This window comes from Oryctolagus cuniculus, chromosome 15, assembly GCF_051225735.1.
Source record: "Oryctolagus cuniculus isolate XC-2025 breed Fujian yellow rabbit chromosome 15, ASM5122573v1, whole genome shotgun sequence".
In the NCBI taxonomy this organism is placed as follows: Eukaryota; Metazoa; Chordata; class Mammalia; order Lagomorpha; family Leporidae; genus Oryctolagus; species Oryctolagus cuniculus.
Genome location: NC_142881.1, coordinates 84,542,115 through 84,569,460, shown reverse-complemented (window position 1 = coordinate 84,569,460; position 27,346 = coordinate 84,542,115). Strand labels below are relative to the sequence as shown.

The following is a 27,346-nucleotide window of genomic DNA, read 5'->3' as shown; positions in this document are numbered from 1 at the left end:
CAGATAGGTCCGACCCACTGACTCTTGTCTCCACTTTTTCCAGATCCATCTATGTAAAGTCCTGGGATGCCTTTTACCAGTTTACAAAGGCTGTGGTGGATAAAGCGATCAAAAAGTAGGACTTCTCAGTGCTCCAGGTTCCACTGGGCTCCGGGGGGCTGTGCCTCAGGTTGCAGAGGGCCCTGCACTCTGCTGTGATGGGCTCAGCAGCCTGGAATGGAGGGTGGTGCAGTGGGGCTGTGCCAAGGGGCACCCTGAGCTCTCAGGGCCGTCCCCTGCTGTTAACGAGGGCACTGAGCCAGGCAGGCCTGGGCTCGGGGACTGACCACCAGGATCCGTGGAGCTGAGGGACATTGCCGGGGGAGGGGGCGGGTCAGGGAACAGCAAGGACTCCTAGAGGAGCAGGGCATGGGGAGAGGTGGTATGGCTGTGGGAGGGCTCGGGGGAGACGGGGCGGTGGCTACCATCATGGGTGCTGCAGTACCCTGGGGACAGGGGTGCCCAGGGGAGGCCGGGTGATGAGGCTGACAGCTGGCGGCCACACCACAGGGATAGGAATTTCCCATGGGGGCCACAGGGAGCCACAGAAGGTTCCTGGGTAGGGGGAGTGGCACCATGATGGTGGAGCTCCAGGAAGACAGGGCTGACGACCTGGGGGTGAAATGAGTGGAGACAAGAGCAGGTGCAGTGGGGCTGAGCTGGGGTGGGGGCAGCAGGTGCACAGGGGAGACTGAGGGTCAGGGCAAACAGGAGAGGGTGTATGTGAATGGCTGCCAAGAAGGAGAGGATTCTTAGAGATGGGAGGAAGCAGGAGGGCAGAGGTGGAAGAGAGAAAGTAGCTGACGGAAGTGAGGCCAGAAGGAGAGGAGCCTCATAGAGGACTGTGTGTGTCTGTGTCCTCTTGTGTCCAGTGTGTGTGTGTGTGTAGATCACCTGTTGTGTGTCTGCGTCATCACATGTTCTCTGTGGGTGTGTTTGTTCTCACATGTTTTGTGTCCCGTGCATGTGTGTGTGGGTGTGTGTAGCCTCACCTGTTGAGTATCTGCGTCATCACACGTTCTCTGTGGGTGTGCATGTTGTCATGTGTGTTCTCTCTCTCGTGTGTGTGTGTGTGTGTGCATAGCCTCACCTGTTGAGTGTCTGTGTTATCACACATTCTCTGTGGATGTGTGTATTCTCACATGTGTTCTGTGTCCCGTGTATGTTGTGTGTGTGTGCATGTATGTATAGTCTCACCTGTTGTGTGTCTGTGTTATCACACATTCTCTGTGGGTGTGTGTGTTTTCACATGTTCTGAGTCCTGTGTATGTGTGTGTAGCCTCACCTGTTGTGTGTCTGTGTCATCACATGTTCTCGGTGGGTGTGCATGTTCTCACGTATTCTGTGCCTCGTGTGTGTGTACATAGCCTCACCTGTTGAGTGTGTCATCACATGTTCTGTGTGTGTGTTCTCACATGTTCTGTGTCTCATGTATGTGTGTGTGTGTGTGTGCTGCTGTGGGTGTCTCTTGGGGCCCTGTGGCCCAGAGACAGAGTTGGGTGCTTTCTGGGTGCCCTCCCTTGTGCCCTCTCTCCAGAGCCTCAGAAACCTGAATTAAATTTGCTGAAGCTTGGTGTCCCACAGGAGCCCCAGAGGAGTGGCCTGGGAGGGAGCAGGGGTACCTGCAGCCCCCCTCCAGGCTGCTGGCTGACATCATGTGGAGTCTCATGGTCTCACACTTTTTCCCCAGCCCCCAAACACGGATTTCCTTCGTCACCTACTCCTGCAAGGGCAACATCATCCTGAAACTCACCCCTGACAGGTCTGTGAGGTCGTGCCCCTGCCCGGGGGGGCTTCTCAGAACCTCAGTGGGGATGCCAACCACACACAGAGTGGGCCAGCCTGGGGACACCTTGGTCCCCGGCTCCCCAGCCCACATCTTATGGGAGGAGGAGCAGGGAGGGGCTGGCTCTTGGTGGGTGTGAGGAGCACAGAAGAATGGGGAAGCCAGGCTGGGTTGGCCTCTGTGGGTCCTGGCTGAACCAGGACTCCTCAGCTTGTCACAGCTCAGCTCCCACAAGGTCTCTCTGCCCAGAGCATAAAGCCACCTCGGGCTCAGGTCTCCGTTGTGCCAGCTCAGCCACATTAACCTGGACTAGCCTGAACCCTAGCCTGCCTCCCTTGCCTGTCGCAGTCCTGTCCCCACCCGTCGGTCATCTGTGGGTGTGACAGCCCCTGGAAGGTCGCAGAGCAGGTCTTGAGGGCGTCTCTTCCAGCTTGGGTCTTCCTGTTTTGGGAGCAGATGAAGTCACAGAGCCCTGGCTCTCTACCAAGCAGACCCCCAACTTCCAGGGGAAAGGGAGGGGGAGGGGGAGGGGGAATCAGAGTCAGAGGTATGTAGCAGTAGGGGTCGCCCTTTCCGAGTTGAGCCTTGCCTGTGGAGGGATAGAGTGTGCACAAGAAGAATACCCTAGTGTTAGGGTCGGGTTAATGTAAAGATTATTTTTAGTGTCAGGTACAGTGCTAGGGTTAGGAATGGGGTACTATGAGGACCCGTGACACACAGCAGCACATCGATGAGTTAGGGTTAGTGTGAGGGTTAATGTTAGGGTTAGAGTTAGGGATAGGATTAGGGTTAGGGTTAGTGTTATTGTGAGTCCATGACACACATTTGCACATCAGGTATGGGTTGGGGTAGGGTCAGGGTCAGGGTAAGGGTCAGGGTCAGAGTAAGGGTCAGGGTCAGAGTCAGGGTTAGGTTAGGGTTAGGGGTAGGTTTTGAATTAGGTTTAGGGGTTAGGGTCAGGAATAGAGTTAGGAATAGGTTTTGAATCAGGGCTAGGGTCAGGGTCAAAGAGTCAGGGTTAGGTTAGGGTTAGAGTCAAGGTCAGGGTCAGGGATAGGGTTAGGTATAGGGATAGGTTTAGGATTAGGGTTAGGGTTAGAGTTGGGGTCAGGGATAGGGTTAGGAACAGGTTTTGGATTAGGGTCAGGATCAAGGTCAGGGTCAAGGATGTCTCACCACAGATGGTCCAGGCAGAGTCCTTGCTGAGGTCCCTGAGTGCTCTGGGTGGCCTCCGCTGTGAGAGCTGTGTTTCAGAGATGCTGTTCACACCTTCCAGGTCTGCGACGTGAGATCAGGGATGGAGGCGTCGCATACCCTCTGTCAGTGGCAGAGTGGGGAATGACAGGGCTGCGGGGCTGACCCCCTCTCTGGTGGACACCGGCTGCAGGACAGCCCAGAGCTGTTTCATCACAGAATCTTACTTTGTTTTCAGGCAGAAGCTTCGGAAGGGCTTTAGAAGACTTCAGAACACTGTCTTAGCAGGCTATATACAAGCAGACTATGGTTTTTACAAGGTACAGCGCCCTGGGGAGCCACCAGCTCTGTGGTTCACAGGTTCTTAAAGCATTCCTGGGGCTGTCTCTCTGTCTTCTTGCAACGATGTCTTCATTTCCTTGCAGGTAAATGTGCAGCTAACTCAAAGCCGGAAAGAAGGTAAGATGCTTGACTGCTCTGATGTGGCTCTCACCCTGGGCCTTTCTTGGTCTAGCTCCTGAGGTGGACCACTCTTCTCTCTTGGCCTTGGACTCCCCACTGTGCAGGGACCACAGTAGCCATGAATCCCAGGCTGGCCCTGGGGGGAATCATCGGGACCCAGCGTGGGCACCCATGTGTCTGAATCAGCATGAGGCACCTGCCCTGCCCTGGGACCCACTGGGAAGAAAGCAGAATAGCCCTGGGGGCCGTGAGCAGCCTGAGGACCCCGTGTGGAAAACACAGCCCAGCCCCCTGGCGCCCACGCCTTCCTCCTCCTCCTCCTCCCTGCCTCGTCCTCCTCAGTGCCCCTGCGTCCTGGGCCCGGGTCTCTGGCAGGCTGGAAGGCTGTGCACAGCCAGAGCTGCTTCCCTCTCCCCCTGTGGGTCCCTGCTGGTGCCAAGAAGGAGAAGGGGCTAGGCAGGGGGCAGAATGGACAGATGGAGCCCGGGGTCCACTGCCCAAGTGCCTCTGACCAGGGTCTTGAACCGCTGGGCCCAGGGATGCCACAGGAGCCCCCAGGCTGCACCTCGAGCAGGAGCTGGGCCTGCCCTGGGCCTTGGGAGGGTCTGGCTGCCCCATGCTGTCTCCATGACCTGCTGGTGCTTGTCTGGGAGTGGGGGGAGCTGCCCTTGGGACCCAGCTCCTACAGCTGTGGGTAGGGGTGCACAGTGGGGTTCAGGCCGCCTTGGGTGAAGGGCCTGCTGCACCTCAGGGAGCCCCTCTGCAGAAGGGGCTGGGCTGAGCCCCTTCTCACACCGGGATTTCTGTGTGTGTGTGGGGGTCTCGGGTCCCTTTCTCACACTGGGGCTCTGCGTTGGGGGTGGTGTCTCGGATCCCCTTATCATGCTGGGGCCTTTGCGTGGGGGTTCTCAGCAGGTCTTCCTGGAGGAGGAGGTGTGGGAGCCCTGCCTGGCTGCATGCTGGGTGCTGTGGTCCTGGCAGCCTGGGGCAGGCCTGGGGTTGGCACAGGGCCCCACTGGTACCTGGGCGAACCTGACTTCCCTTCATTTCTCAGGACACTACGGCCCTGTTGTGGTGCTCAACTTCATCACTCAAGACCTGGGTGACTCCATATTTGAAAATCTCAAGACTGAAGTGAGTATTGTCCCTGGGCAAGGTGTGGGGCTCCTGCCGGTGCACGTGAGCGATCAGGTCCTCTCACCTTCTGTCTTCTAGATCGACTATGCCCGTTCAGCTGGGGCATCTGTTTACAATGTGGTGCTGGGCCGTTACAACAAAACACAGGTAACTCAGGACAGCGACCCAAGTGGAGCCTCGTCGGGGAAGGTGTCCAAGGCAGCTTTCCCAGGGCCTCCCGGTGGGGTGGATGGGAAGGGGTATTCTGCCCCGCCCCACGTGGTGTGGGCCAGATTTGCCACAATCTTGTGGTTAACTTGGTGTTGGCTCAGACCTCCCAGCAGAGAGGTGAGGGCGAAGAGCTTCCTCCTGCCTCCAGCCAGGGTCCGGTTCTGTGGTCTGATGTTCCTCCATCCCCACATTGGAGGGCGGACCCTGTGTCCCGGCTGCGGGGCCCTGCCGCCTCTCCGAGCCACGTGTGGTCTCTTTAGGTGGCAGCATTGGAGGACAGACCCCAAGACACGATTAAGATCCAGGGAGGATTTAACTACATGCTGGGCGCCGTGGATGACGTGAGCACAGCTGCGAGCGAGCAGGGCCTGGGTCCTTTCCCTGCTGTCCCCAGGGTCTCACTTCCTGAACTCTGCACCTCCCCCCTCCATTCCAGGTTGTTAAAATTATCTGTCCTCAAGGTCTTGTATTGAAGAACACCACGGTGTGTGCGCAGGGTAAGAGCTGGGGCAGAGGGAATTGTGGGAGGAGGCGCACGGCTTTACACAAACAGGTTTCTATGAGTTTTTCAAAAACCTCATGTATGTGTAGCTTTGCACATTATTGCATCAAAAGAAATTTGTCTTTTTTAAATAGTAGAATATACTTTTTAAGATTAATTTATTTGAAAGGCTGAGTTACAGAGAGGCAGAAGCAGAGAGAGAGAGAGAGAGAGAGAGAGGTCTTCCATGCGCTGGTTCACTCCCCAGTTGGCCGCAATGGCCAGAGATGAGCTGACCCAAAGCCAGGAGCCAGGAGCTTCTTTCAGGTCTCCCACATGGGTGCAGGGGCCCAAGGACTTGGACCATCTTCTACTGCTTTCCCAGAAGGGAAGCAGAGTAGCTGGGACTCAATTTGGTGCCCAGATGGGATGCTGGCACTGCAGGCGGAAGCTTTACCCACTAGGCCACAGGGCTGGCACTGAAATTTGTCTTTATTTATTTTTTGACAGGCAGAGTTAGACAGTGAGAGAGAGACAGAGAGAAAGGTCTTCCTTCTGTTGGTTCATCCCACAAATGGCTGCCACAGCCGGCGCTCTGCGCCAATCTGAAGCCAGGAGCCAGGTGCTTCCTCCTGGTCTCCCATGTGGGTGCAGGGCCCAAGCACCTGGGCCATCCTCCACTGCCTTCCTGGGCCACAGCAGAGAGCTGGACTGGAAGAGGAGCAACCGGGAGAGAATCCAGCACCTCAACTGGGACTAGAACCTGGGGTGCCGGTACTGCAGGCAGAAGATTAGCCTAGTGAACTGCGGCGCCGGCCTGAAATTTGTCTTTAAATTCTACTTTCCACGAACCTTCAGAGGTACCCTTCTGTCTGTGGGGTACGAGGTGGGTATGTGTGTGCAAAGATATTCTTATTTTCTCACCACAAATATCTCATTTTGTACATATATAGATACACACACATACACACACCCTAAAGAAGGCGTCAGGGGAGTTTGAGAACAAAATGGGGAAGAGACCCAGGCCATGGCCTCAGTGGGTGGAGACAGAGAATGGGCACACCGTCTCTCACACCCATGTGCTAGTGACACACAGAGGCAGCTCAGAGACACCCAGAGAGACAGCCGGGCCGCCTCCCCCAGTGGTCAAGGGGCCAGCGCCTGTCCCCGAGGGCAGGAAGCTGACAAGGAGGCCCCTCTGCCTCCAGCCTGGGCCCCTGCCCCAGGGCACTGATCAGGCAGGTGCGGCCGTTGCCCTGAGGCGCTCTGGAGTCTGGAGCCAGGAGCCAGGAGCTTCTTCCTAGTCTTCCACATGGGTGCAGTAGCCCAAGGACTTAGGACATCTTCTACTGCTTTCCCAGGCCATAGAAGAGATCTGGATGGAAAGTGAAGCCGCTGGGACTCAATTTGGTGCCCAAAGGGGATGCTGGCACTACAGGCAAAGGCTATACCCGCTAGATCACAGGGGGCGCACGGTTGCAACTTGCCCACTGCGGTCCATGGGAGAAAGGAGCCACAGGCATCCTCCCATGCTGGGGACGGCGCCCAGCCCAGCCGGCTGCATCCAGGCCCAAGCACTGGGTTCTGGCCTGCGGGTTCCCAGGTGTGAGGCTCCGTGGCACTGGGCTGTGGGGACAGGACTGTGCCCCTGACGGGAGCCAAGTGCCCAGTGTGTGGGGGCTGCCGCCCTGCCTACCATCCACAGGGGCCCTCGGGGTGCTGCTGTGAGACTGAAACCAGGGGTGTGTGCAGTGAGAGGTTTGGTACGCAGAGGCTGCTGGGTGCCGGCCCCTGGAACTGCCCCTGGTCCTCCCATCGCCCTTCCCTGGCCCTGGGCTCCCCTGCACGCCCCCGGGTGGGACACAGGTTGGGTAGGGGGTGAGCGCAGTACTGGGGGTGGGGAGAGGCTGCCTCCCCGGGGTGTCTTGCTGCTGCTCCTGGCCCTGCACTGCTCGGATTCTGCCCCTGGGCACACACAGGCCTTGGCGCCGGGGCGGCAGGGAGGATGGGAGTTGGGGCTCCTTCCTGGGGAGCTGAGCCCAGGTGACAGGTGCCCCACCTGCCTGCTCCCCCATGGCTTCGGCCTGTCAGGCTATGCTGTCACCAGCCTGACTGTGAAACTGGGGGCCTTGTCCAAAGCTGCCACACAGGGGGTCCCAACCACGAGAGGGCAAGGCTAAGGCAGGAGCCTGACCCCTAGCCACCACCAGGAGCCAATTCCTCGGGCTGCCATCGAGCCTGGGCAAGGACTGTGGTCAGGGGTGCCCCTAGGTCCTGACACACAAGTGTCTCTGGCGTCACTGGAAATGGAAATGGACCAGGCCTGGGCAAGAAGGCAGCAATGGGGGGGAAGTAGCTGGGTGTGACCAGAAGCCCTGGGCCATCCCGTCCAACCCTGTACCCTGCCTCTCTCAGGGGTTGGCTCAGGGGCAGGCAGACGGCACAGAGGGGAAGGGCTTGCTGAGCCCCAGGCTGGGTGGGCGTGGTCCTTGAGGGTCTGGAAGAGGCAGGGGAAGAGGTCAGGGCTGTGGTCTGAGCACCTACAGCTCAGACCGGATCCTCCTCCTGTGAAGCATTCTGGGAGCAGGTGCAAGGGCCTCCCCACCTCACCTCCCTAACCTGCCTGCCCCCATCCTGACCTTGCTCCTGAGGTCTCCACAGGCCGTAGGCACACGGCAATACAGGGGCGGTACAGGCCCCACTGGTTCATGGGCCCTGCAGGCATCCACACCTGAGCACCCAGCCCAGCATGCGGTGTGGTGTCTCCAATCCCGGCTGCCTCGGCTCACATCAGGAGCCCTGGCCGAACACCATGGCCGGCAGCCCTGTGGCCGCAGGGAGCACCTAGGGCCCTGGCTGCATTTGTCCCTTAGTGTCACAGAGGCATAGGGCCTTTCCCAGGGCTCCTTGGGTCATGAACTATGGCAGGAGAGGTCCACGTCCAGTCCAAGCCCACAGTCTGGACCCTCAGCAATGCTAGCCGGAGGTTGTCCCAGGAAAGCAGAGGGGTGGCCTCAGGTAGCCCACTTCCAGGAGGAGTGCTGTGGGCTTCTGTGCTGGGCTGGGTGGCCAGGATCCCTGAAGCCTGAGTGACGTGTGACACCTTCCTGCCCTACAGAAAAGTACACCGTGCATATTCTCGGACAATTCTCTGGCATTAGAGACGTGGTCATCTGCAAGTTCCACATACCCAACCAGAAGCCTGTCGGTAAGTCATGCCCCAGGCTTTCCAGTCCCACGTCCCATGCCCAGCCTCGAGGTCCTTGCTCCCAGTACTCCAGGGACACTGCCAGGTGCCACCCTGTACTTGCACCTGCAAAGTGAGACTGTAAGAAACCCCCGCAGGACCCCAAGAATGTTGTGCAGCAGGGCCACACCCCTCAGAGAAGCTGGCTGGGTGCTGGCTGTGCCCCCACTGCCCTGTCCTAAGCTCAGCCTGTCCTGGATGGGAAATAGCAGCATCCTGGGACTCTGAGCCTGGCCATGTGCACAGGCATCTGGATTGACCTTGGGCTGAAAGGGTGCACAGGCTGTGCAGGGGCTGTCACTGCCTCTCCCCCACTGGGCAGCGCCGTGCACGCGGCCTCGGCAGCCAGGGATCGCTCTGCCCACACTTGCTCAGGAGTGGCTTAGACAGTGAGCAGCCCCTGCCTATGGGAGCTTCTGAGTATGGAGCCCTCCTTACCCCAGACCCCGCCCAGCCTGTCACACCCTGTCCCCATGGAGCCCACAGTGGCCCTCCTGGAACTCCCATGTGGGTGGAGACAGGGGCGGGGCCAGGGAGGAGTGTGCCCCAGACACAGTGGTGGAGCCGGAGCTGGGAAGAGACCCAGGGCTCTGCCAGTACAGTCAGGGCTCCCTGCCTCCCCAGGGTGACAGGTTCTGGGAAAGGCGGGGCCCAGCCGACACCCACAGGCTCCCTGCAGATGATCCCTTAGGGACCCATGGGCCTGCTGGGTCCCCATCTCGAAGTCACTGGTTTTCTCTCCATGGTGGGCCCTTCTGGAGAGCCTAGGCTTCAGTCTGGGGCCTCTGCAGACAGCCACCTGCGCCTGGTCCAGGACTATGCCCATGGTGGCCCCACTCAGCTGGAACCTGAGATGATGCTGAGGATGGCTTGTGCAGGTTTTAACCATTTGAGTACCATTTTAGAAAGCAGAGGGGATCCTTAACCAGTGCATTCTACACTTGTGTTTCTATGTGCTCTGTGGTCACTAAACAAGATGTTTATTGCGGCATTTGGAATATTTGGGACACACTGGTCCATCGTGGCTTGAAAATTCCTTTCCCATAATCCCAGCTATGCTGCACCTTCTGCCCAGGCCAAATGAGCCACAGCAACCATGCCCAGGTGCACCTGCCCTCCCCTGGCCCTTCCTGTACCACCCTGAGCCTCTGACAGCAGAGTCTCTCCCACCCGCCGTAGGTAGCTGTCTATGCCCAGGTCATCCCAACCATTACATGCAAGCAGCACAGCTCTTCCCCGATCAATCCCTTGGGGCCATTCTCATGGTCAGCACCATGTGGGGAAAAGCACAAGTTCCCGAGTGAGGACCCACAACTGAGTCCCATGGGACTGGGCCAGGGCATGAGGATGGCCCTAAAGACATCAGGTGCCAGGAGAGGCAACAGAAATTATATCTAAAACAGAATACTCGTTATAAGCTTGTCATTTTACATGAGAGGCCTTTCCAATACCTTTGAAATCCCTGCCTTTGTATAGAAATGAGGCAGCTTCAAAACAAATAACTAGAACGCAGGTGAGGAAGGAAAACCCCACCCCTGCTCCCGCATCCAAAGGTCCAGCAGGCAGGTGTCTTGATACAGCTTTTAATTCTCCTTGACTATGATGGAGAGAAACAATGAAGTGGGACTCAAGACACCGTGAGGTCCCACAGCACATCCTCCTGAGTCCCTTCCACTCCCACGAGCTGCCACGCAGTGCACAGGTGGTGACAGAACCACTCGGATACCAGGCCGGGACCCGGGCATTTCTTATGGATTGTGGTTGGTGCAGTCAGCAGACAAAATGAACTTGCAGTCCAACCTGGTCCCAGGAGGTCCCGCCTACCTCTCCTGGCTCCCTTCCTTCCCTCCCCAGCAAGCCCAGCTACGACTGCCCCAGGGCCTTGGCACAGGCCTTTGCACACTCCAGAGCACTCCCCAGGCTGCCCCATGTGGTGTCACTGCACCCTCCCCTCCTCAGAGAGGACACCTTGCAGTGGCTGTGGTCAGTAGTACACGAAAGCAGCAGCGGGAAGTGGGTGGTGACCGTGACACACCCATCACCTGCTTCCTGCAGTCACCAGCCCCTGCCAGTGTCCTGAGGCCGCCCCTGCACAGCGTGGGGAAGCCAGTCCTTGGGGTCGCATCATCTCACGGGCAGACCCGCAGTCTCTCTACAAGACAAACGTGTCTGTGACAGACGGGACAGGTCACCCATGACTAAACAGCCGCCGCCGTCCCCCACCCCCACCCCACCCCCAGGTCCCCTGTCCCTTCCTGTGCTCATCCCTGTCACTGCGTTTGACTCTCGGGCATTTGTGTTGCTCTGTTGTCTTGTCCCTGTCACCCTCGGTCCCTAGCAGGTGACGCCCTGCACAGCAGGGCCTCCTCCTGCCAGCCCCTATTAAACAGCAAGCACTGCCCGGGGTGGAGGGGGGTGGCTCAGTCAACAGCAGGTGCCTGGGAGCAGAGGCAGGCAGAGAGAAGTGGGCCTTCCATTGACTACGTGTGACTCTGCCTGCCCAGGGCAGCGGCTTGGTCAGAGTGCAGGTGTAGTACACGCCCATTGACATTCTCTTTCAACCATTTGCATATAGATGTCAAAGCCATCAGTACCAGTGACACCGTAATAATGTGCCAGGGGCCTGTTGTATCGGAACCGTATCAGTAAGTGCCCTGGACTGTGGGCCCTGTGGACAGGAGAGCCGGTGCTCAGAGTTGGCCACCACCTGGTGTACCGTGTGTGGGCACCCCTTCCAGTGGGCAGCACGTGCCTGGCTGCAGGTGGCGGCAGGGCACCCTCCCTACCTGCCCGTGGGCGTAGCTCAGGACCCACACTAGCCCGGGATGTGCTGTGGAAGAGTGGGTGGATTGCAGGAGATCATTGCCCAAGGAATGGCACCTGTGCCCCAGGTCCCACAGCAGCAATGGCGACACACCTGGGAAAACCCAGAAGAGTTGGGACGACAACATCGTGCTGCCCTCCGGGACTGTTAGTCTTAGCCACTATGGCTTCAGACACCAGGAGGGCCATCACGGCCTGATCCACTGAAAGGGGCACCTGTGGCCATACAGTCCACTCTTGGTGGTCCTGAGGGTAGGGTCTCCAGAGGGAGGAGCCCAAGGAGAATTGAGGGGTTGTGGGGGTCTGGGCTCACCAAGGACAAGACCCATGTATCCCTACGTGACTTTTCTTCTCTCTCTTTCTGGACATTTAGGGTAGTGACGATTGAAGTCAGCCTGAACAATGGGAAAACATTCAACCCCAGCAAACTCAAATTGGGCATCTTCGACTGTGTGAGTACAAGGAAAGGAGGCCTGAGCCAGCGGACACACGCACCCTGGGGAGGACAGAAGGGACAAGGGGACCTGGAAATGGCTCCATCTTTGTTCCAGCAGGGTGGGATTCTGTGGGAATGGTCAAGAAACAGGGCACCCGGGGCCTGACAAGCTGCGACAAGGGAGTGTGCCAGCCTTCTTTCCTTTCTTTATTTTTCTAAAGATTTATTGCAGGGTGAGAGGGAGAGCAAGAGAGAGAGAAGGAGAGAGAGAGAGAGAGAGAGAGGTGTTTTCCCTCCACTGTTCCCTCACAAAATGGCCACAACGGTTGGAGTTCATCTGATCCGAAGCCAGGAGCCAGGAGCTTCTTCCGGGTCTCCCACATGGGTGCAGGGGTCCAGGCACTTGGGCCATCTTCTCCTGCTTTCCCAAGAGTATTAGCAGGGAGCTGGATGGGAAATGGAACAGCTGGGACCAGAACCGGTGCCCATATGAGATGCCGGAAGAGCTGGCAGTGGCCTTACCTGCTCCACCACAGTGTCAGCCCCAAGTTGTGTTTCTGAGTGAGCACACCCGGCTCTATACCTGTTCACACCCAAGCTCCCCAAGGAGGGCAGTCCCCTGCTGTCGCCAGCAGCTGCCCACAGGTTCCTCCCCGCCTCCCCGGCTGTGTGCTCTGCCCCTCTCTCTGCCTTGGGCAGAGGCCACGTTCTGCTCACGAGTGGGCACCTGGGAGTGCAAAGGCAGCTGCTCAGGGCCAACCCCTCCAAAGTCCTTGTCTTCCCAGCACCCTGGGCTGGAGCAACGTGGTGGGAGACGGGGCCTTGGAGGCCTCCTTCCAGGGTCTTGGGTTGGGAAAAGTCCTCTGTTTGGGTCTGCCTGGCTTGTCCTGGCACTTCAATGCCCACGGCAGTAAAAGGACTCACCGTGTGCTCAGCGAGAGTCCCACCAGGGACACGGCCCAGCCACAGGCACCATTCGCAGGGAACTCAGTGCCAGCCCTGTGGCCCCAGTGCAGCCAGGTGGGCCCCAGAGCCCAGCTGTGTTGTTGCTTCTCTCCAGCCGGAGTCCCGGCATTGGCCCTTCCTGGCCTGCTCGCCTCTAGCCTCCTCTGTCAGCACAGCACCTGCTTAGGGGAGGATGCAGCAGCCTGTGCCCCCCAGGCTGCAACTCCAGGTCCCTAGTGTGAAAGACAAGCATGACCACACCCACACGTGCCCCCAGGGAGGGCTGCTGCTGTCCTTGGGCAGATGGGAGGTGCATAGGGAGTTCAGAGCTGCCCAGCCAGGACATGGGGAGAGAGGCCCTGGGATTTAGCTCCAAGTCTCTGGCCCTGCCCTTGGGCGGGCCCAGGTGCCGACCCTCACCCATCTGGGCGCCTGTACCTGGGCAGCCTCACCAAGCCCTGATTGTCTACCAAGGGGAGCGGTGACAGCTAGGACAGTAACACTGTGGGGGCACCTGAGCCTGCATTGGCTAGGGCGGAGCCAGTGGGCAGGGGCAGAGGTAGGCTGTGCTGCTCTCTGGGTCTGGCCCCTGACCCCAGCCCTGGAGTGGGCAATGGGGATGCCCAGAGGGGCGAGCCCCGATGAGGGTGCAGCCAGGCCTTCCACCAGCCTCTGCCAGAGCTGCTGTGAGTGTGGTGTGGCCCCAAGCTGAGCTCTTCCTCCCACAGAATCCTGACTCCACACGGAAGACCACGACTCGGAGGACGACAACGACCACGACCACAACCACCACCACGACGACCACGACGACCACCACCACCACCACGACCACGACGACCACGACCACGACCACCACCACCACCACCACCACCACCACCACCACCACCGTCCCAACCACTGTCACAACCACTATGCCCCCCACCACGATTATTACAGACGTACAGGACGACAGCAAGTTCATTCATATCCCCGTCCTGCTGTTCCTGCCACTGCTCCCGCTGGTACTGTGCTGCTGCAGGGTGCAGCGCCACAGGGTGAGTGCCCCCTCCTGCCCAGCCAGGGGCCCAGGCCATGCCCACCACCCAGGGGCCTGCACCTGGTCCGGCCCCTGACCTTCCTCTGGCCAGTGTCCCAACTACTCTGTGGTCATCTCTGGAGCTGGTGGTGTCACAGACCCTGTCTTCCCACCATGGCTGCACCTGACCCTGAGTCTGGCCTCACTCTGGCCTCCTGCCCCAGGCTGGTCCCAGGAACTTGGCCTGGGACACCTGAACTCTGGACCAAGGTCTACTCTGGTCCATGGAGAAGGGCCACCCCAGTCCCTGAGAACAGGGCTGGCTCTTAGCAGCCAGGGGATGACCTCTGTGGGTGTCCTGGGAAGGCCTAAGGGCCCCAGATGGAGGGGGAGGCAGACCATGGAGGATGAGGAGCCCCCGGGGGAGGGAGGCCTGATGCTCCAGGAGCTGGAGCCTGCTGGGCACAGTGCCACAGGCACGGGGTGCCAGATGGACACCCCCAAGGCCACGCTCTTTGCTGCTGCCCAAGACCAGGCTCTACCCAGCACCATGCAGCCCCCATCTTTGTCTCTAACATTCTAGACTGAAGAGGAGCCACCGCTGCCACCCCCAGAAAAGGTCAGTGTGGATTTGGTTTTCATTTGTTCCCTGCCTGGAAAGGACGGGGACCCTCACCCACAGCATCCTGAGGCCTGGGCCCAACGTCTCCCTCCCAAGGGGCAGGGGACTGTCCCGGGGCCTGGGACCTACAGTGATGACCTCAGAAGACTCCCTCCTACCTCCCAGCAAACCTGTCCCCTGGCCCTGCTCAGGGCATCAGCACCTTAGGAGCGTGTGTGGGCCTTGGGACAGTCCTTGCTGACACAGGGGCTCCTGTCCACCCCAGGGTGCCCCTAGCAGGCTGCTGAGGATTGGCTGGGCTCATGCCCAAGCAGCCCCAGGTTTCAGGGCCCTGGTCCCACCTGCTGGCCTGGGATGAGTGTGGGGCTCCTTGGAATTGGTCTTGGCTTTGACTCTTGGCAGGGCCCAAGGGTGAGCCTGGGTTGGCCCTCGGGGAGGGGCAGGATGAGGGGGGCAGTGGTGTCCCTGGGCACTGAGCTTATGTTGGTGATCGGAGGGCAAGGGTGGGTGAGCCGGGACCATAAGCAGTAGCAGGTGGCCGAGGCAGGGAGCATCAGGCCTGGTTCTGGCCTGGGTGGGAAGACGCCTCCTGCCCAGGCAGATCTCAGGTGGGCAGCAGCGTGGGCAACCTGGAGCCAGGTGGCTGGGGCAGTCACATGTAATGCTGGGACAGCACAGCCTTCAGGCAGACCTCAGCCTGCAAAGGTGGCACCAGCATCTGGGGAGGGGCCCTGTCGGTGCACGGAGGCTGCTGTGCGAGGTCCCCACTGAGGGCTCCGTCCTGAGCCTTCTTTCAGTCACTCCACAAACATCAGCCAGCGCCGTGCCAGGGCAGGGACGGGACCCCTCACAGTTGCAGGCAGGGAAGTGGACAGTGACACCTGTTTCTCTTCTTGAAGCCCAAGAAAGTGCCTCCCCCACCACCACCGCCACCACCCCCGCCGCCCCCTGTGACTGTGTGCCCCACGGTGATCGTCTGCCGCTGTGCCTGCCGGGGGGTGTGCATGGACAGAGGGCTACAGGTGACCAGGGTCCTGCGGGAGGGCTGGGACCCCGGGCTGGGGCTGTATTGAGGTGTGGCTCTGCAGGCAGAGACTGGGACCCCCCAGCATTGGGGAGGGTGGCCCCCCAAGGCCTGCCCAGGTGTGGGACCACGAGAATGCTGATGAGCCCCGCCCCCCAGGCCCGGCCCAAACCAGGGCCTCCCCACTGGCTGCACCCAGGTCGTAGACATGGGGCTGACCTTGGTATCACACCTCAGGCAGCAAGTCAGTGTCCAGCCCTGGGCCAGCAGGTGCATGAGTGAGGGAGGTGCCCAGGCCAGGGGTACACATAGGGCATCACTGCCTTCTGCCCAGCGCGATGCTTCCAAGAAAACCCGGGCCTGGCGAGCCCCGGCTGTGGGCTCCATGGGCTGGGGGGAAACAGCTGTCCCTGGCCGTGCTGCCTGCTGAGCGGGGGGCACTGAGCTGGCCCAGGAGGGGACACGGGACCCTCAGGGGCCATCATGAGCTCCCACACAGCAGGCTGTGCCCGGGGTTGGACACATGGCAATTGGTGTGAAAGCCGCTGCCTCCCACAAGTCCCTGGGTCCATTCTCGGGACGCAGAGACTGGCCAGGCAGCAGCCTGGGGTCCCAGGAAAGGATGGAGGGACCCCTAGTGGCCAGCTTTGGCAGGAAGACCCCAGGACCAGCTCTGACTGGGGTGGGGATCCTCGTGTTCTCCTGCGAGCTCCCGGCTTCTCTGCAGCCTCAGAGGGCAGCTGTGAGGCCGCCCTCCCTGTCCCCTGACCGTGCTGGACACAGAGCAGCCCGGCCACGCCCTCCAGGGAGGGAAGCCGACCACTGCCCAGGCCTATCAGCCTGCAGAGTGCGGCCCCGCCCTCCCCAGGGCCCAGACTGTGGGCCTGGACTGCAGGGCCCCACAGGGCTCCTTCTGGCCTGGGCTCTGCTTCCTCCCCTCTCGCCCCAGCTGTCAGACACCTGCCTGTCCCCCTGAAACGCACAGGGCCCCTACTGGACGCTCCCTGTGCCGACCCCTGATGCAGGCCTCTTCCCCCTTCCTCCCGCTCCTGCCCAGGCCCTGATGCGCACCACGTGCCCCCCGTCCCCCACATATCCCTCCACCGTGAACTTCCCCCTCAGGCCAGCCCTGAATTCCCTGCTTCCTGCTCCAAAGAGGCTGCTTTGTTCCAGACCCAAACTCTGCGTGGCGGGCAGCGAGCGCCCCATAAACACGCAGGCACCGGCCCCGCCCAGGAGGAGGCTGCAGCCTGGTCCCGGGATTCTGGAGGTGGGGTCCGTGCTCAGGGGGCTTGCTCACGGCCACGTCTGCTTTTCAGGGCACCCTGGATGGCTTCTACAACTACATCCAGCCCACCTGCCACCCTTCACCGATGATGTTGTGCCGGGCCAGGGGCCAGGTGAGCTGGGCTCAGGGATGCTCCCCGGGGCACAACAGCCACTGCTTTTGCCCTTGACACTTGCCCGCTGGGACCATGGCTCAGAGTCAGGGCTGGCAGGTGCCAAGAGGAATGCCCTGGACACAGAGCTGACAGCTCCTGCTCATTGCCCCATGCATGGCTGTGACCAGTCCCTTGGGGCAGCAGTGCTGGGGACGTGGTAGCAGCTGCTTGTGGCCAGCACTGACCAGCCCAGGGCCCTCCCCCTCCCTCATGCCCAGATGCTGAAGGGGCATGCCCACAGCTGGGAGGCACACAGCAGGGAGGCAGGAGCCGCACACTCCAGAGCAGTGCGGGGGGCAGGCAGCACTGGGAGGGCCTGGAGGAAGGCAATGCACCCAGCCCAGTGTCACCATGAATAGAGCCAGGGACAGGTGTGTCACTGGGAGGCCCACCTGCTGTGGCTGCCTGTGCACCCCCCCCCCCCATCTGCCTTTCAGTCCTGGAAGCCCCTCCAGGGTTTGGATGAGGGCATGCGGGTCACTGTGTCTCTGCTCTCAGCTCTGACTCAAATGCAGCTGGGCCTCAGCTCTGCACTCAGCACCCAGTGCCGGCCCCGCACACCACAGGAGCCTCATCCTTTGCACCTGTCGGGGGCTTCGGCTCCTGCTCATCTGAAAAGCATTCACTGAGCAGAAATCAAGGAGCGCCCAGGGCTCAGCTCCCTGCCGAGGCTCTTGACCGTCTGGACCCCTCGCCTTCCCCAGTTCTAGAGCTCAGCACCCCCTTCCTTGGATGCTGGCCCCTCTGTCCATCCACAGAGACAGCCATGCAGAGAATTCCCTGGTCTCCATGCCACACTGGTCCCAGGCTCTCTTCTCTCCTGTCCTCAAGCTTCCCTCTGCCTCCCCCTGATGGGGACTTCTGGTATTACATCAGCGCCCAGCCCAGGTTCCACAGCCACAGGCACCAAGTACCTCCTGCCTGGCCAGGGACTTGGACACAGGTTCTCAGCATGATGGACAGGACATCGTTCTGAGCTTCTACTCAGCCTACCAGGAGGGACAGGTGTTTGGCACCTGTGCTCTGTCGGGAAGGAGGCCTCCAGGCTCGGGGGCCACTAGCCCCGGGCCACCAGGGGCTTCACCAAGGTCCAAGCTCTGGGTCCTGATGCTCCTGCCCCATCCCTTTGACCCACCCACCACTGCCTTCTGGCCCAGTGGAAACGCCAGCCCCAGCCCCCTCTCTCTGTTCTCTTCCCTCCAGGAGAGGTGGCCCAACCTCGCCCTCATGAAGGCCCCAAGCAGCTCCAGCCTCTGCCTTCAACCCAGCCTGGAGAGTCACCCCCTCACCTGGTGTTCCCAGTGCCACCACCTCCCAGACAGGTGCGCCAGGCCTTCCGCCAGGACGCTGCCGCTGCCCGCTCCCCAGAATCAGGCTCTCTGCAGGAGCACCTTGTCCCTGCCTCCCCTGTAGCCCGGCCTCTCGGCACCCACACCCCAGATGAAGAGGCTTTGCTTGCTGAGTGTGACGTGTGCACGAGTCTTGCTTTATGGGCAAAGCAGTAGGAGCCTGTTGCCAGTGGCCAGGGCTTGTCACCTGGGGAGACACTGCACTGTGGGAGATGACCTCTGGGTGCACCTGCTGGGACATGGCACCTAGGGTGGTGTGGCCTCAAAGCATGGGTGAGCCTCTGTCCCAGCAGCCCTGTCACCGAGAGCTGGGGACACAGGGACATGTTTCCCGATCTCTATGAGAACAGTCCCCAAGCGTCTGTGATATGAATTTGACCCTCATCTCCCCCAACCGCTAATGTTCCAGAGAAGCCTTCGAATGCCTAGTGCTGGGTGCTTCATGGTAGGGTCTCATGGTATGGCCACATAAAACTCTGAGTCAAGGAGGCAGCGAGGCCACCTCCCTCAGGAAGCCAGACCTCCTTCCTGACCCCCACACTGTCCCCACATGCATGGGCACTCGGGATCTTGGGATTCTGTCTGCTCTTCTAAGAGAAGCCACACTGTGTCCTTCTTTTTTTAAAAAAAGCTTTATTATTTATTTGAATGGCAGAGGTAGAGAGGGACAGAGAAGTCTTCCATCTGCGGGCTCACTCCCAGGTGGCCACGTTGGCTAGAGCTGGGTCAATCCAAAGCCAGGAGCCAGGAGCGTCTCCCAAGTTTCTCATGCCTGCGCAGGGGCCCAGCCCCCGGGCTGTCCCCTGCTGCTTTCCCAGGCGCATTAGCAGGGAGCTGGAACTCTGGATCTCTCCTGGGTCTCCTCCCAGCTCTGGCTCCATAGCTGTGTCTGGGGCACACTCCTCCCTGGCCCCGCCCCTGTCACCACCCACACGGGAGTTCCAAGAGGGCTACTGTGGGCTCCATGGGGACAGGGTGTGACAGGCTGGGGGGGCCTGGGGTAAGGAGGGCTCCATACTCATGAGCTCCCATAGGCAGGGGCTGCTCACTGTCTAAGCCACTCCAGAGCAAGTGTGGGCCGAGGGACCCCCAGCTGCTGAGGCCGCGTGCATGGCGCTGCCCAGTGAGGGAGAGGCAGTGACAGCCCCTGCACAGCCTGTGCACCCCTGGGGAGGAGCTGGCCCAGAGCCTCCTGGGGGGAGGGGTGCCTGCAAACAGTGTCCTCGAGTCAGGGGAAGGCAGCTGGGGGCCACGTGGGGGAGCTGAGGAGGGTGCAGCAAGTCCCCAGTGTCCCAGGCAGTCCCTGGGGAAGGCCACGCCCACCTCAGCCCCAAGGACACAAAGTTGGCTTGGCCTGTGCTTCCTGAGCGCCGCCACAAGGTGCCCGGTGCTGAGTGCCATCGGATCCTAGGCTCCGACCTGAGTTTCTAAGCTCTGCTCTGCACCACCCGGGCTGCAGAGACTCCTGGCTCAGGCAGTGTAGCTGCCATACTGGCTCTGTCCACAGTAAAGAGAACAGGGGCTGCCGGGGGAGCAGGTGTTTGGTCAAGGTCACGCAGCCTGGGTGTGCCTGAGCCGGGATCCCTGTGCCCACGCCTGGCTGTGGGCATCTCTCAGTCCAAGGTCAGTCCACACCCCTGCGCCACCTGGCCAGGCTCCAAGCACCGGGGCTGCTGCTGTGTCCCTTCTGCATCTTCCTGTTCCCTGAGCCCACCCTGCATCTCACTGTGAGCCCATGTGGGACAGCTTAGGGCAGGGTAGCACACACACACCTGGTGCTGCGCCCAGAACTGATACCAATTTCTTCACCTCAATGGGCACCCAGGAAAGTTGGGCCCTGGATAGGCAGATCTGCAGATCGAACCCATTACAGATCAAAGGTATAGTTAGGCCTATAGCAATTGCATCGGTACTGGACATGTGCAGACTTTTTGTTTTTCTTGCCATCTTTTCCATAAACTGCATAGTTTGAGAGTATTTCAAAAAGTTGCTGCAAATATCAAAGTACCCTCCATAACAACTCGCCTGGGTTTGGCTGCTGATTTTCCCCTCCTTACCAGGAAGTGGCCGTTGCCAAGGCCACCTGTTGTCATGGCTCCCCCTGGGTGTGCCCCTTGCCCTGCCCACCCTGCCCCCACATTATGACACTGCCTTCAGCACAGGGCTCCCCCTACTGCCCAGGACGTTCTCTCAGCCTCCTTTGCAGGCTGCCCCTGTCTCTGCCCAGATTCCAGCCCCCACAGTCCAGAGGGAGCAGGCCTTTGCCTCCTGTCTTCTCTCTGGGTTTCAGCCGCACCCATGGCTTCAATTTACCCATTAAACTCAGGGCATCCATGTCCCATATCACAGTAACTGGGCTTGATTCCCTGCTGTGGCTCCTGCTAGTACAGACTCTAGGAGATTGTGGTGGCCCAAGTAATTGGGTTCCTGCCACCTACAAGGGAAACCTGGTCGAGTTCCCACCTCCTGGCTTCAGCTTGGCTCAGTCCTGGCCATTGCAGACATTTGGGGAGTGAACCAGCAAATGGGTGTGCTGTGTTCCTCCTGTTTCTCTCTCTCTCTCTCTCTCTCTCTCTCTCTCTCTCTCTGCCTCATAATAAACAAACATAAAAGTAAATAAATAAATAGATTTAAACTCTTCCCAATGCTAGTCTTTTACCCAGACATTGCATATGAGCCTTGGCATGCAACTGGGTGTCTCACAGGCATCTTGGCTTTGACAAACCCCCAAAGAGGATTTACCCTCCTCCTCCCCAGGTCCGTTCCTCTTACACAGTGGCTCTGCAGCCACCAGCTGCTTGAACCCCAAACAGAAATCATCCTTGATCTTCCCCTGCCCTTGACACCCTCCATTCAGCTGGACAGGTGCACCTGCCTCAGAAGGAACTAGACTCATTCAGAAGGAAGCAACAGGTGGCGGATGACCTGGGCCTCTTAGGAGCTCTGTGCTTGTTCCCCCCATGGACCAGAGCAATGGACGTCCCGAGGAGTGGGGAGGGATGCGAAAGGAGTTTTAGCAGATCCTACCTCCCTGTGCCCCAGGACAGAGGGGTAAGCGTTAATAATTGAAAGTGTCTTAAAATTATAGTGTCTTTCTGGGACCAAGGAGAGTGACTGGAGGAAAAGAAAGCTGTCTTTCTATTCTTACTCTGCTGGGTTCTGATTGTTCAATAAACCACTCATGATAAACAGGACAGCACTCCTATTTAAGACTTTTCAAAGACATCCTGCTAGGCTTTGCATGAAACCTGAACTTTGCATGGTGGGGGGGCTCCGTGCTGTCCACCTTTCCACCCTGAGTGGTTTCTAGTCCCAGAAATTATGGGATATGTACGCTATAGAATACTACACAGCAATAAAAAAAAATGAAATCCGGTCATTTGCAACAAAATGGAGGAATCTGGAACCCATCATGCTGAGTGAAATAAGCCAGTCCCAAAAGGACAAATATCGTATGTTCTCCCTAATCAGTGACAACTAACTGAGCACCAAAAAGGAAACCTGTTGAAGTGAAATGGACACTATGAGAAACAGTGACTTCATCAGCCCTTGTCCTGACTGTTGATGGACAACTTAATACTTATCCCTTTTAGTATTTTTTTGTCCTACTTAACACTATTGGTTGAACTCTGTAATTAACACACAATTATTCTTAAGTGTTTAAATTTAACTGAAAAGTGATCTCTGTTAAATATAAGAGTTGGAATAAGACAGGGAGGAGATGTACAATTTGGGACATGCTCAATCTGACTTGCCCCAAACGGTAGAGTTAGAAATGTGCCAGGGGATTTCAATTCCATCTCACTAGTCCAAGTGATCAATTTCAGTTCACAATGCATCATAATGATAGGTCTAAGAGTCAAAGAGATCACATAAACAAGACTAGTGCTGATAGAATTAAGAAGAAGAGAATGATCCAACATGGGAAGCAGGATACAGCAGACTCATAGAATGGCAGATGTCCTAAACAGCACTCTGGCCTCAGAATCAGCCCTTAAGGCATTCGGATCTGGCTCAAGAGCCCATGAGAGTATTTTATGCATGGAAAGCCAAGACACTCTGGCAAAAAACAAAAACAAAAACAAACAAACAAACAAAAAACTAAATGAAAGATCTCTGCGAGTGAGATCCCAGCGGAAAGAACGGGCCATCAAAGAAGGAGGTACCTTTCTCTGAAGGGAGAGAGAACTTCCACTTTGACTATGACCTTGTCTAAATAAGATTGGAGTCGGTGAACTCAAAAGGCTTCCATAGCCTTGGCAACTCATGACAAGAGCCTAGGGGGATTACTGACACCATAAACAAGAGTGTCAATTTGTTAAGTCAACAAGAGGAGTCACTGTTCACTTACTCCTCAAGGAGGATCTCTGTCCTTAATGTGTTGTACAATGTGAATTAATGCTATAACTAGTACTCAAACTTTGTACTCAAACTCAAATGTTGATGATATTGATTTTTCCAATCCATGAACATGGAAGATTTTTCCATTTTTTGGTATCCTCTCTTCTATTTCTTTCTTTAAAATTTTGTAATTCTCATCATAGAGCTCTTCGACCTCCTTGGTTAAGTTTATTCCAAGGTATTTGTTTTTGTATCTAGTTGTAGCTATTTGTAGCAGTTCTTTCTCAGCCATAGCATTGCCTGTGTATACAAAGGCTGCTGATTTTTGTGCAATGATTTTATATCCTGCTGCTTTGCCAAACTCTTCTATGAATTCCAATAGTCTCTTTTTGACAGGCAGAGTTAGACAGTGAGAGAGAGGCAGACAGAGAGAATAGGTCTTCCTTCCATTGGTTCACCCCCCAAAATGGCTGCCACGGCTGGCACACCACACTGATCTGAAGCCAGGAGCCAGGTGCTTCCTCCTGGTCTCCCATGTGGGTGCAGGCCCCAAGTACTTGGGCCATCCTCCACTGCCTTCCTGGGCCACAGCAGAGAGCTGGACTGGAAGAGGAGCAACTGAGACAGAATCCAGTGCCCCAACTGGGACTAGAACCTGGGGTGCCGGCGCCACAGGCGGAGGATTAGCCTAGTGAGCCACTGCGCTGACCCCTAATAGTCTCTTTTTTTTTAAACTTTTATTTCATGAATATAAATTTCCAAAGTACAGCTTATGGATTACAATGGCTTTTCCCTGCGATAACTTCCCTCCGACCCGCAACCCTCCCCTTTTCCACTCCCTCTCCCCTTTCCCACTCCCTCTCCCCTTCCATTCACATCAAGATTCATTTTCAATTTTCTTTATATACAGAAGATAAATTTAACATATATTAAGTAAAGATTTCAACAGTTTGCACCCACACCAAAACACAAAATGTAAAATACTGTTTGAGTACTAGCTATAGCATTAAATCACAATGTACAGCACATTTAGGACAGAGATCCTCCATGAGGAGTAAGTGCACAGTGACCCCTCTTGTTGACTTAACAAATTGACACTCTTGTTTATGGTGTCAGTAATCCCCCTAGGCTCTTGTCATGAGTTGCCAAGGCTATGGAAGCCTTTTGAGTTCACCAACTCTGATCTTCCCCAATAGTCTCTTAGTAGAGTTCCTTGGGTCCCCTAAATAAAGAATCATATCATCTGCAAAGAGGGATAGTTTGATTTCTTCCTTCCCAATTTGTATCCCTTTAATTTCTTTTTCTTGCCTAATGGCTCTGGCTAAAACTTCCTGTACTGTATTGAATAGCAATGGTGAGAGTGGACATCCCTGTCTGGTACTGGATCTCAGTGGAAATGCTTCCAACTTGCACCTGTGTGTGGCTCCTAGTTGTGACCGGGTGGATGTGTCTGATGGAGGGGAGTCATTGGGTGGTGGCTCACATCCTTTCTGCGCTGTGTCGGTCTGAGGAATTCCTCAAGGTCTTGAGGGGCTGCCCTGCTTCTTAAGGCCAGAGGGGTACAGACGGTCTCACCACTTCCCCCTCTGTATGCTCCTGGCACATGTGTGCCACAGCAAAACGATGACATGAAGCTCCCAAAGCTCCTGCACTGGGCCACATCTGAAAAGGCAACAAACCTACATGTGCAGAAGCCCTGTTAAGGGTGCCCAGATGACTGCTAACATTTAATGAATCCTTACAGTGTTCCATGTGTAGTACCAGCCAGTTTAGATGCATTAGTGATTTTTTAAAAAATATTTTAAAATGTATTTTATTTATACATTCAAGAGTCAGGGAGATACAGAGGACACACACACACACACACACCTAGACAGAGAGCTATCATCTGCTGGTTCTATCCCCAAATGCCCACAACAGCTGCAGGCCAGGAGCTGAGGCAAGAGAGCCAACAACTCAATCTGTGTCTCCAGAAGGACCCTACTACTTGAGCCGTCACTGCTACCTCTCAGGCAGTGCATTAGTAGGAATTGGAAGGAGAGTTGGGACTCAAACCCACGAACTCTAATATGGGTTTCTGATGTCCAAACTGGTATCTTAACCATTAGGCTATAAATATCCACCCCAAGAGCTTTAATGTATTTAGTTTCCAAAACAGCTTCATGTGACAGGCAATATTATTATCATCTTCATTTTACAGGTGGGAAAATTGAGCACAGAGATACTAATTAACCCACCCAAGGTTACAGAGATGAAGGAGGCAGAGGTGAGACCAGTAATAAACTTTGTATGCTGACAGAACAATTCACCATTACTCAGAAATGAATGCTTTAAATAATTACATGTGTAAAACTATTATTGTATTTTTGGTATTATTTTATTTATTTTCTTCTCCAAAAAAAGTCTCAAGAAATGATACCAAGTTACTTGTCACAAGATTCCAAATCCTATTAAGTTGGCAGGTACTACTGCCATCTTATTAAAGTGATCATTTTACGTGCATAACTGATCATAAAGATAGGAATAAGTGTCAAAGGGATTACATAAATAAGACCAGTGTCTGCTAATACTTACTGATAGAATTAAAAAGAGAGAATGATCCTACATGGGAAGCAGGATACACAGCAGACTCATAGAATGGCAAACGTGCTAAACAGCACTCTGGCCTCAGAACCAGTCAATAAGTCATTCAGATCTAGCTAAAAAGTCCATGAGAACATTTCAGGCACAGAAAGCCAAGACACTGTGGCAAAAAAATGGCCTACATGAAAGATCTCTGTCAGTGAGATCCCAGCGGAAAGAAGGGACCAACAAAAAAGGAGGTCTCTTTCTCTGAAGGGAAGAGAAAACATTCACCTGTCTAAATAAGGATGCAGTTTGTGAACTCAAAAGGATTCCATTGCCTTGGCAGCTCATGACAAAAGCCTCGGGTGATCATTGATGTCATAAATAAGAGTGTTAATTGTTAATCAACAACATTCACTTGACTTATGTACTGAACAGTTTTACATTTACCCTCAAGTGTCAACTAGGGCAATTTTAAAGCAACCTTTTTTTTTTTTTTTTTGATGAACACACATTTCCTGATTTCTTGTGAGTTTCTATTAACTTGCACTGGTATTTTCTACTTATTTCTACCATAATATTCACACCACATTCATACCATAAAATTTTATATTGCAGCAAGTGTAAAAGCTCCAGTTAACTACCTATAAATTTGGTCCAAGGGACTCCATTACTTTATGAGTATCTTTCCACAATCTTCCTTTAAGGATAACCTCATTCTCAACTTTCCTCCTAGGCTGCAGGGGTTTCTGGGGCCCCCTCAGATGCATCCTAAATTGCATGAGATGCTGTGCCAGCTGTGTTGCAGTCATCACCATCCCTGGTCTACCTGCTGACCTCATTCATTCTTCAAAGACCAGCTCAAGCCTCATCCCCCACAGGACAGCACTTGAGTGCTCCCACAAAGGGCCCCGCCAAGCCCACCCTCCTCTCACCTGCATTACATCGTGATCTAATTCTGGACTGAATCTGTGCAGCCTGATGGAACTCCTAAGGTGTACACATGATTTTTGACACATATCATATAATCATTTTGAAAAACTGAACCAAAGGCCCATTCCAACCAAACTGTTAACAGTTACACTGAAACATAATAACTTCCAGTAAATTATGGAAATTCATAGGGTGATATGAGGTACTACTTATTAATTATGACATGTTAACAGAAGAAACCAGGAGCACTGATGACAAGCTTGCCAGCGGTTAAAGATGCCATTTCAGTTTCCTGATTAACATATGATTCCAGGATTACATAGATTACTAAAAAATCAATACAACAGTTTAAGACCTATTAAAATACCCCTAAGAAATTTAAAACCAAATACCTTGAAATGACACATCACACTATTTGACTTGTAAAGTAACAGAACACTGAGATAGTGTCAAAATTTAGGGGATTGGTTAAGGAGTAGAGACTTGAGAAATAGAAGATGGAGCCCTCCCAGTAGTTTCTCACATTGGTTGACTTGCAGTCTTATAAAAGCTGTTCTTTAGAGTAACGGCACCCGCTGAGGATAAAAATAAGTGCAATCTTATAATAACCCCGTAACATTCTCAACATTACTTTTACGAAAATGAAAATTCAATTAACCACTGCCATTTCGCTATGTACATACTGGCCGAAAGCTATTCATCTGGGATTGGGCAGACGGTTACACGAACAATCAAGAACACCCAGTGATGGGGTCTGATGTTGTGGGACAGTGGGTTGGGCAGGTGCTTGACACACTGGAGTGCTGATTCTTGAGTCATGGCTGCTCCGCTCCCCATTCAGCTTCCTGCTGATGTGCCTACGAAGGCAGTGGAAGTCAGCTCAAGTGTTTAGGCCCATGCCACCCACGTGGGAGACCAGGATGGAGTTCGTGGCTCCTGGCTGTCATAATCATTTAGGGGAGTGAACTAGCATATGGAATAGCTCTGCATCTCCCTCTCTCTGTTATTCTGTACTTCAAATAAATAAAATCAATCTTTTTTAAAAAAGAATACAGTGTTACAAAATATATCATCCTCATATGAGTAGTGGTAGCAGGGTGGAAAATTGAGAAAATATATTTTCTCTTTTTTTTTTTTTTCAATGATGACTCTAAAATGTTTTGTCTCATTGTCATTAGACATTTTTGAAGAACAGTCAATGAGCAAAGTGCAGCATTTGGGCAATATTTTCAAAGCAACATCCACAACTCGGATAACTGTTTTGTGGATAATGCAACCCTTGCCTGTTTTGAGTA

The 27,346-nt window shown here is 55.6% G+C and overlaps 1 protein-coding gene across 2 annotated transcripts in view; it reads right to left on the bottom strand.

Moving 5' to 3' along the window:
• Positions 1–464: 464 nt before the first annotated feature.
• LOC108176026 (guanine nucleotide-binding protein G(olf) subunit alpha) overlaps positions 465–27,346 on the bottom strand; it is a 74,918-nt gene continuing 48,036 nt past the window's right edge. For both annotated transcript variants that reach the window (XM_089314140.1, XM_051837570.3), the window contains exon 5: positions 465–3,142. In XM_089314140.1, coding sequence (XP_089170266.1) covers positions 3,089–3,142 — 54 coding nt within the window. In that variant the 3' untranslated portion in view covers positions 465–3,088. The remainder of the gene's footprint in view (positions 3,143–27,346) is intronic.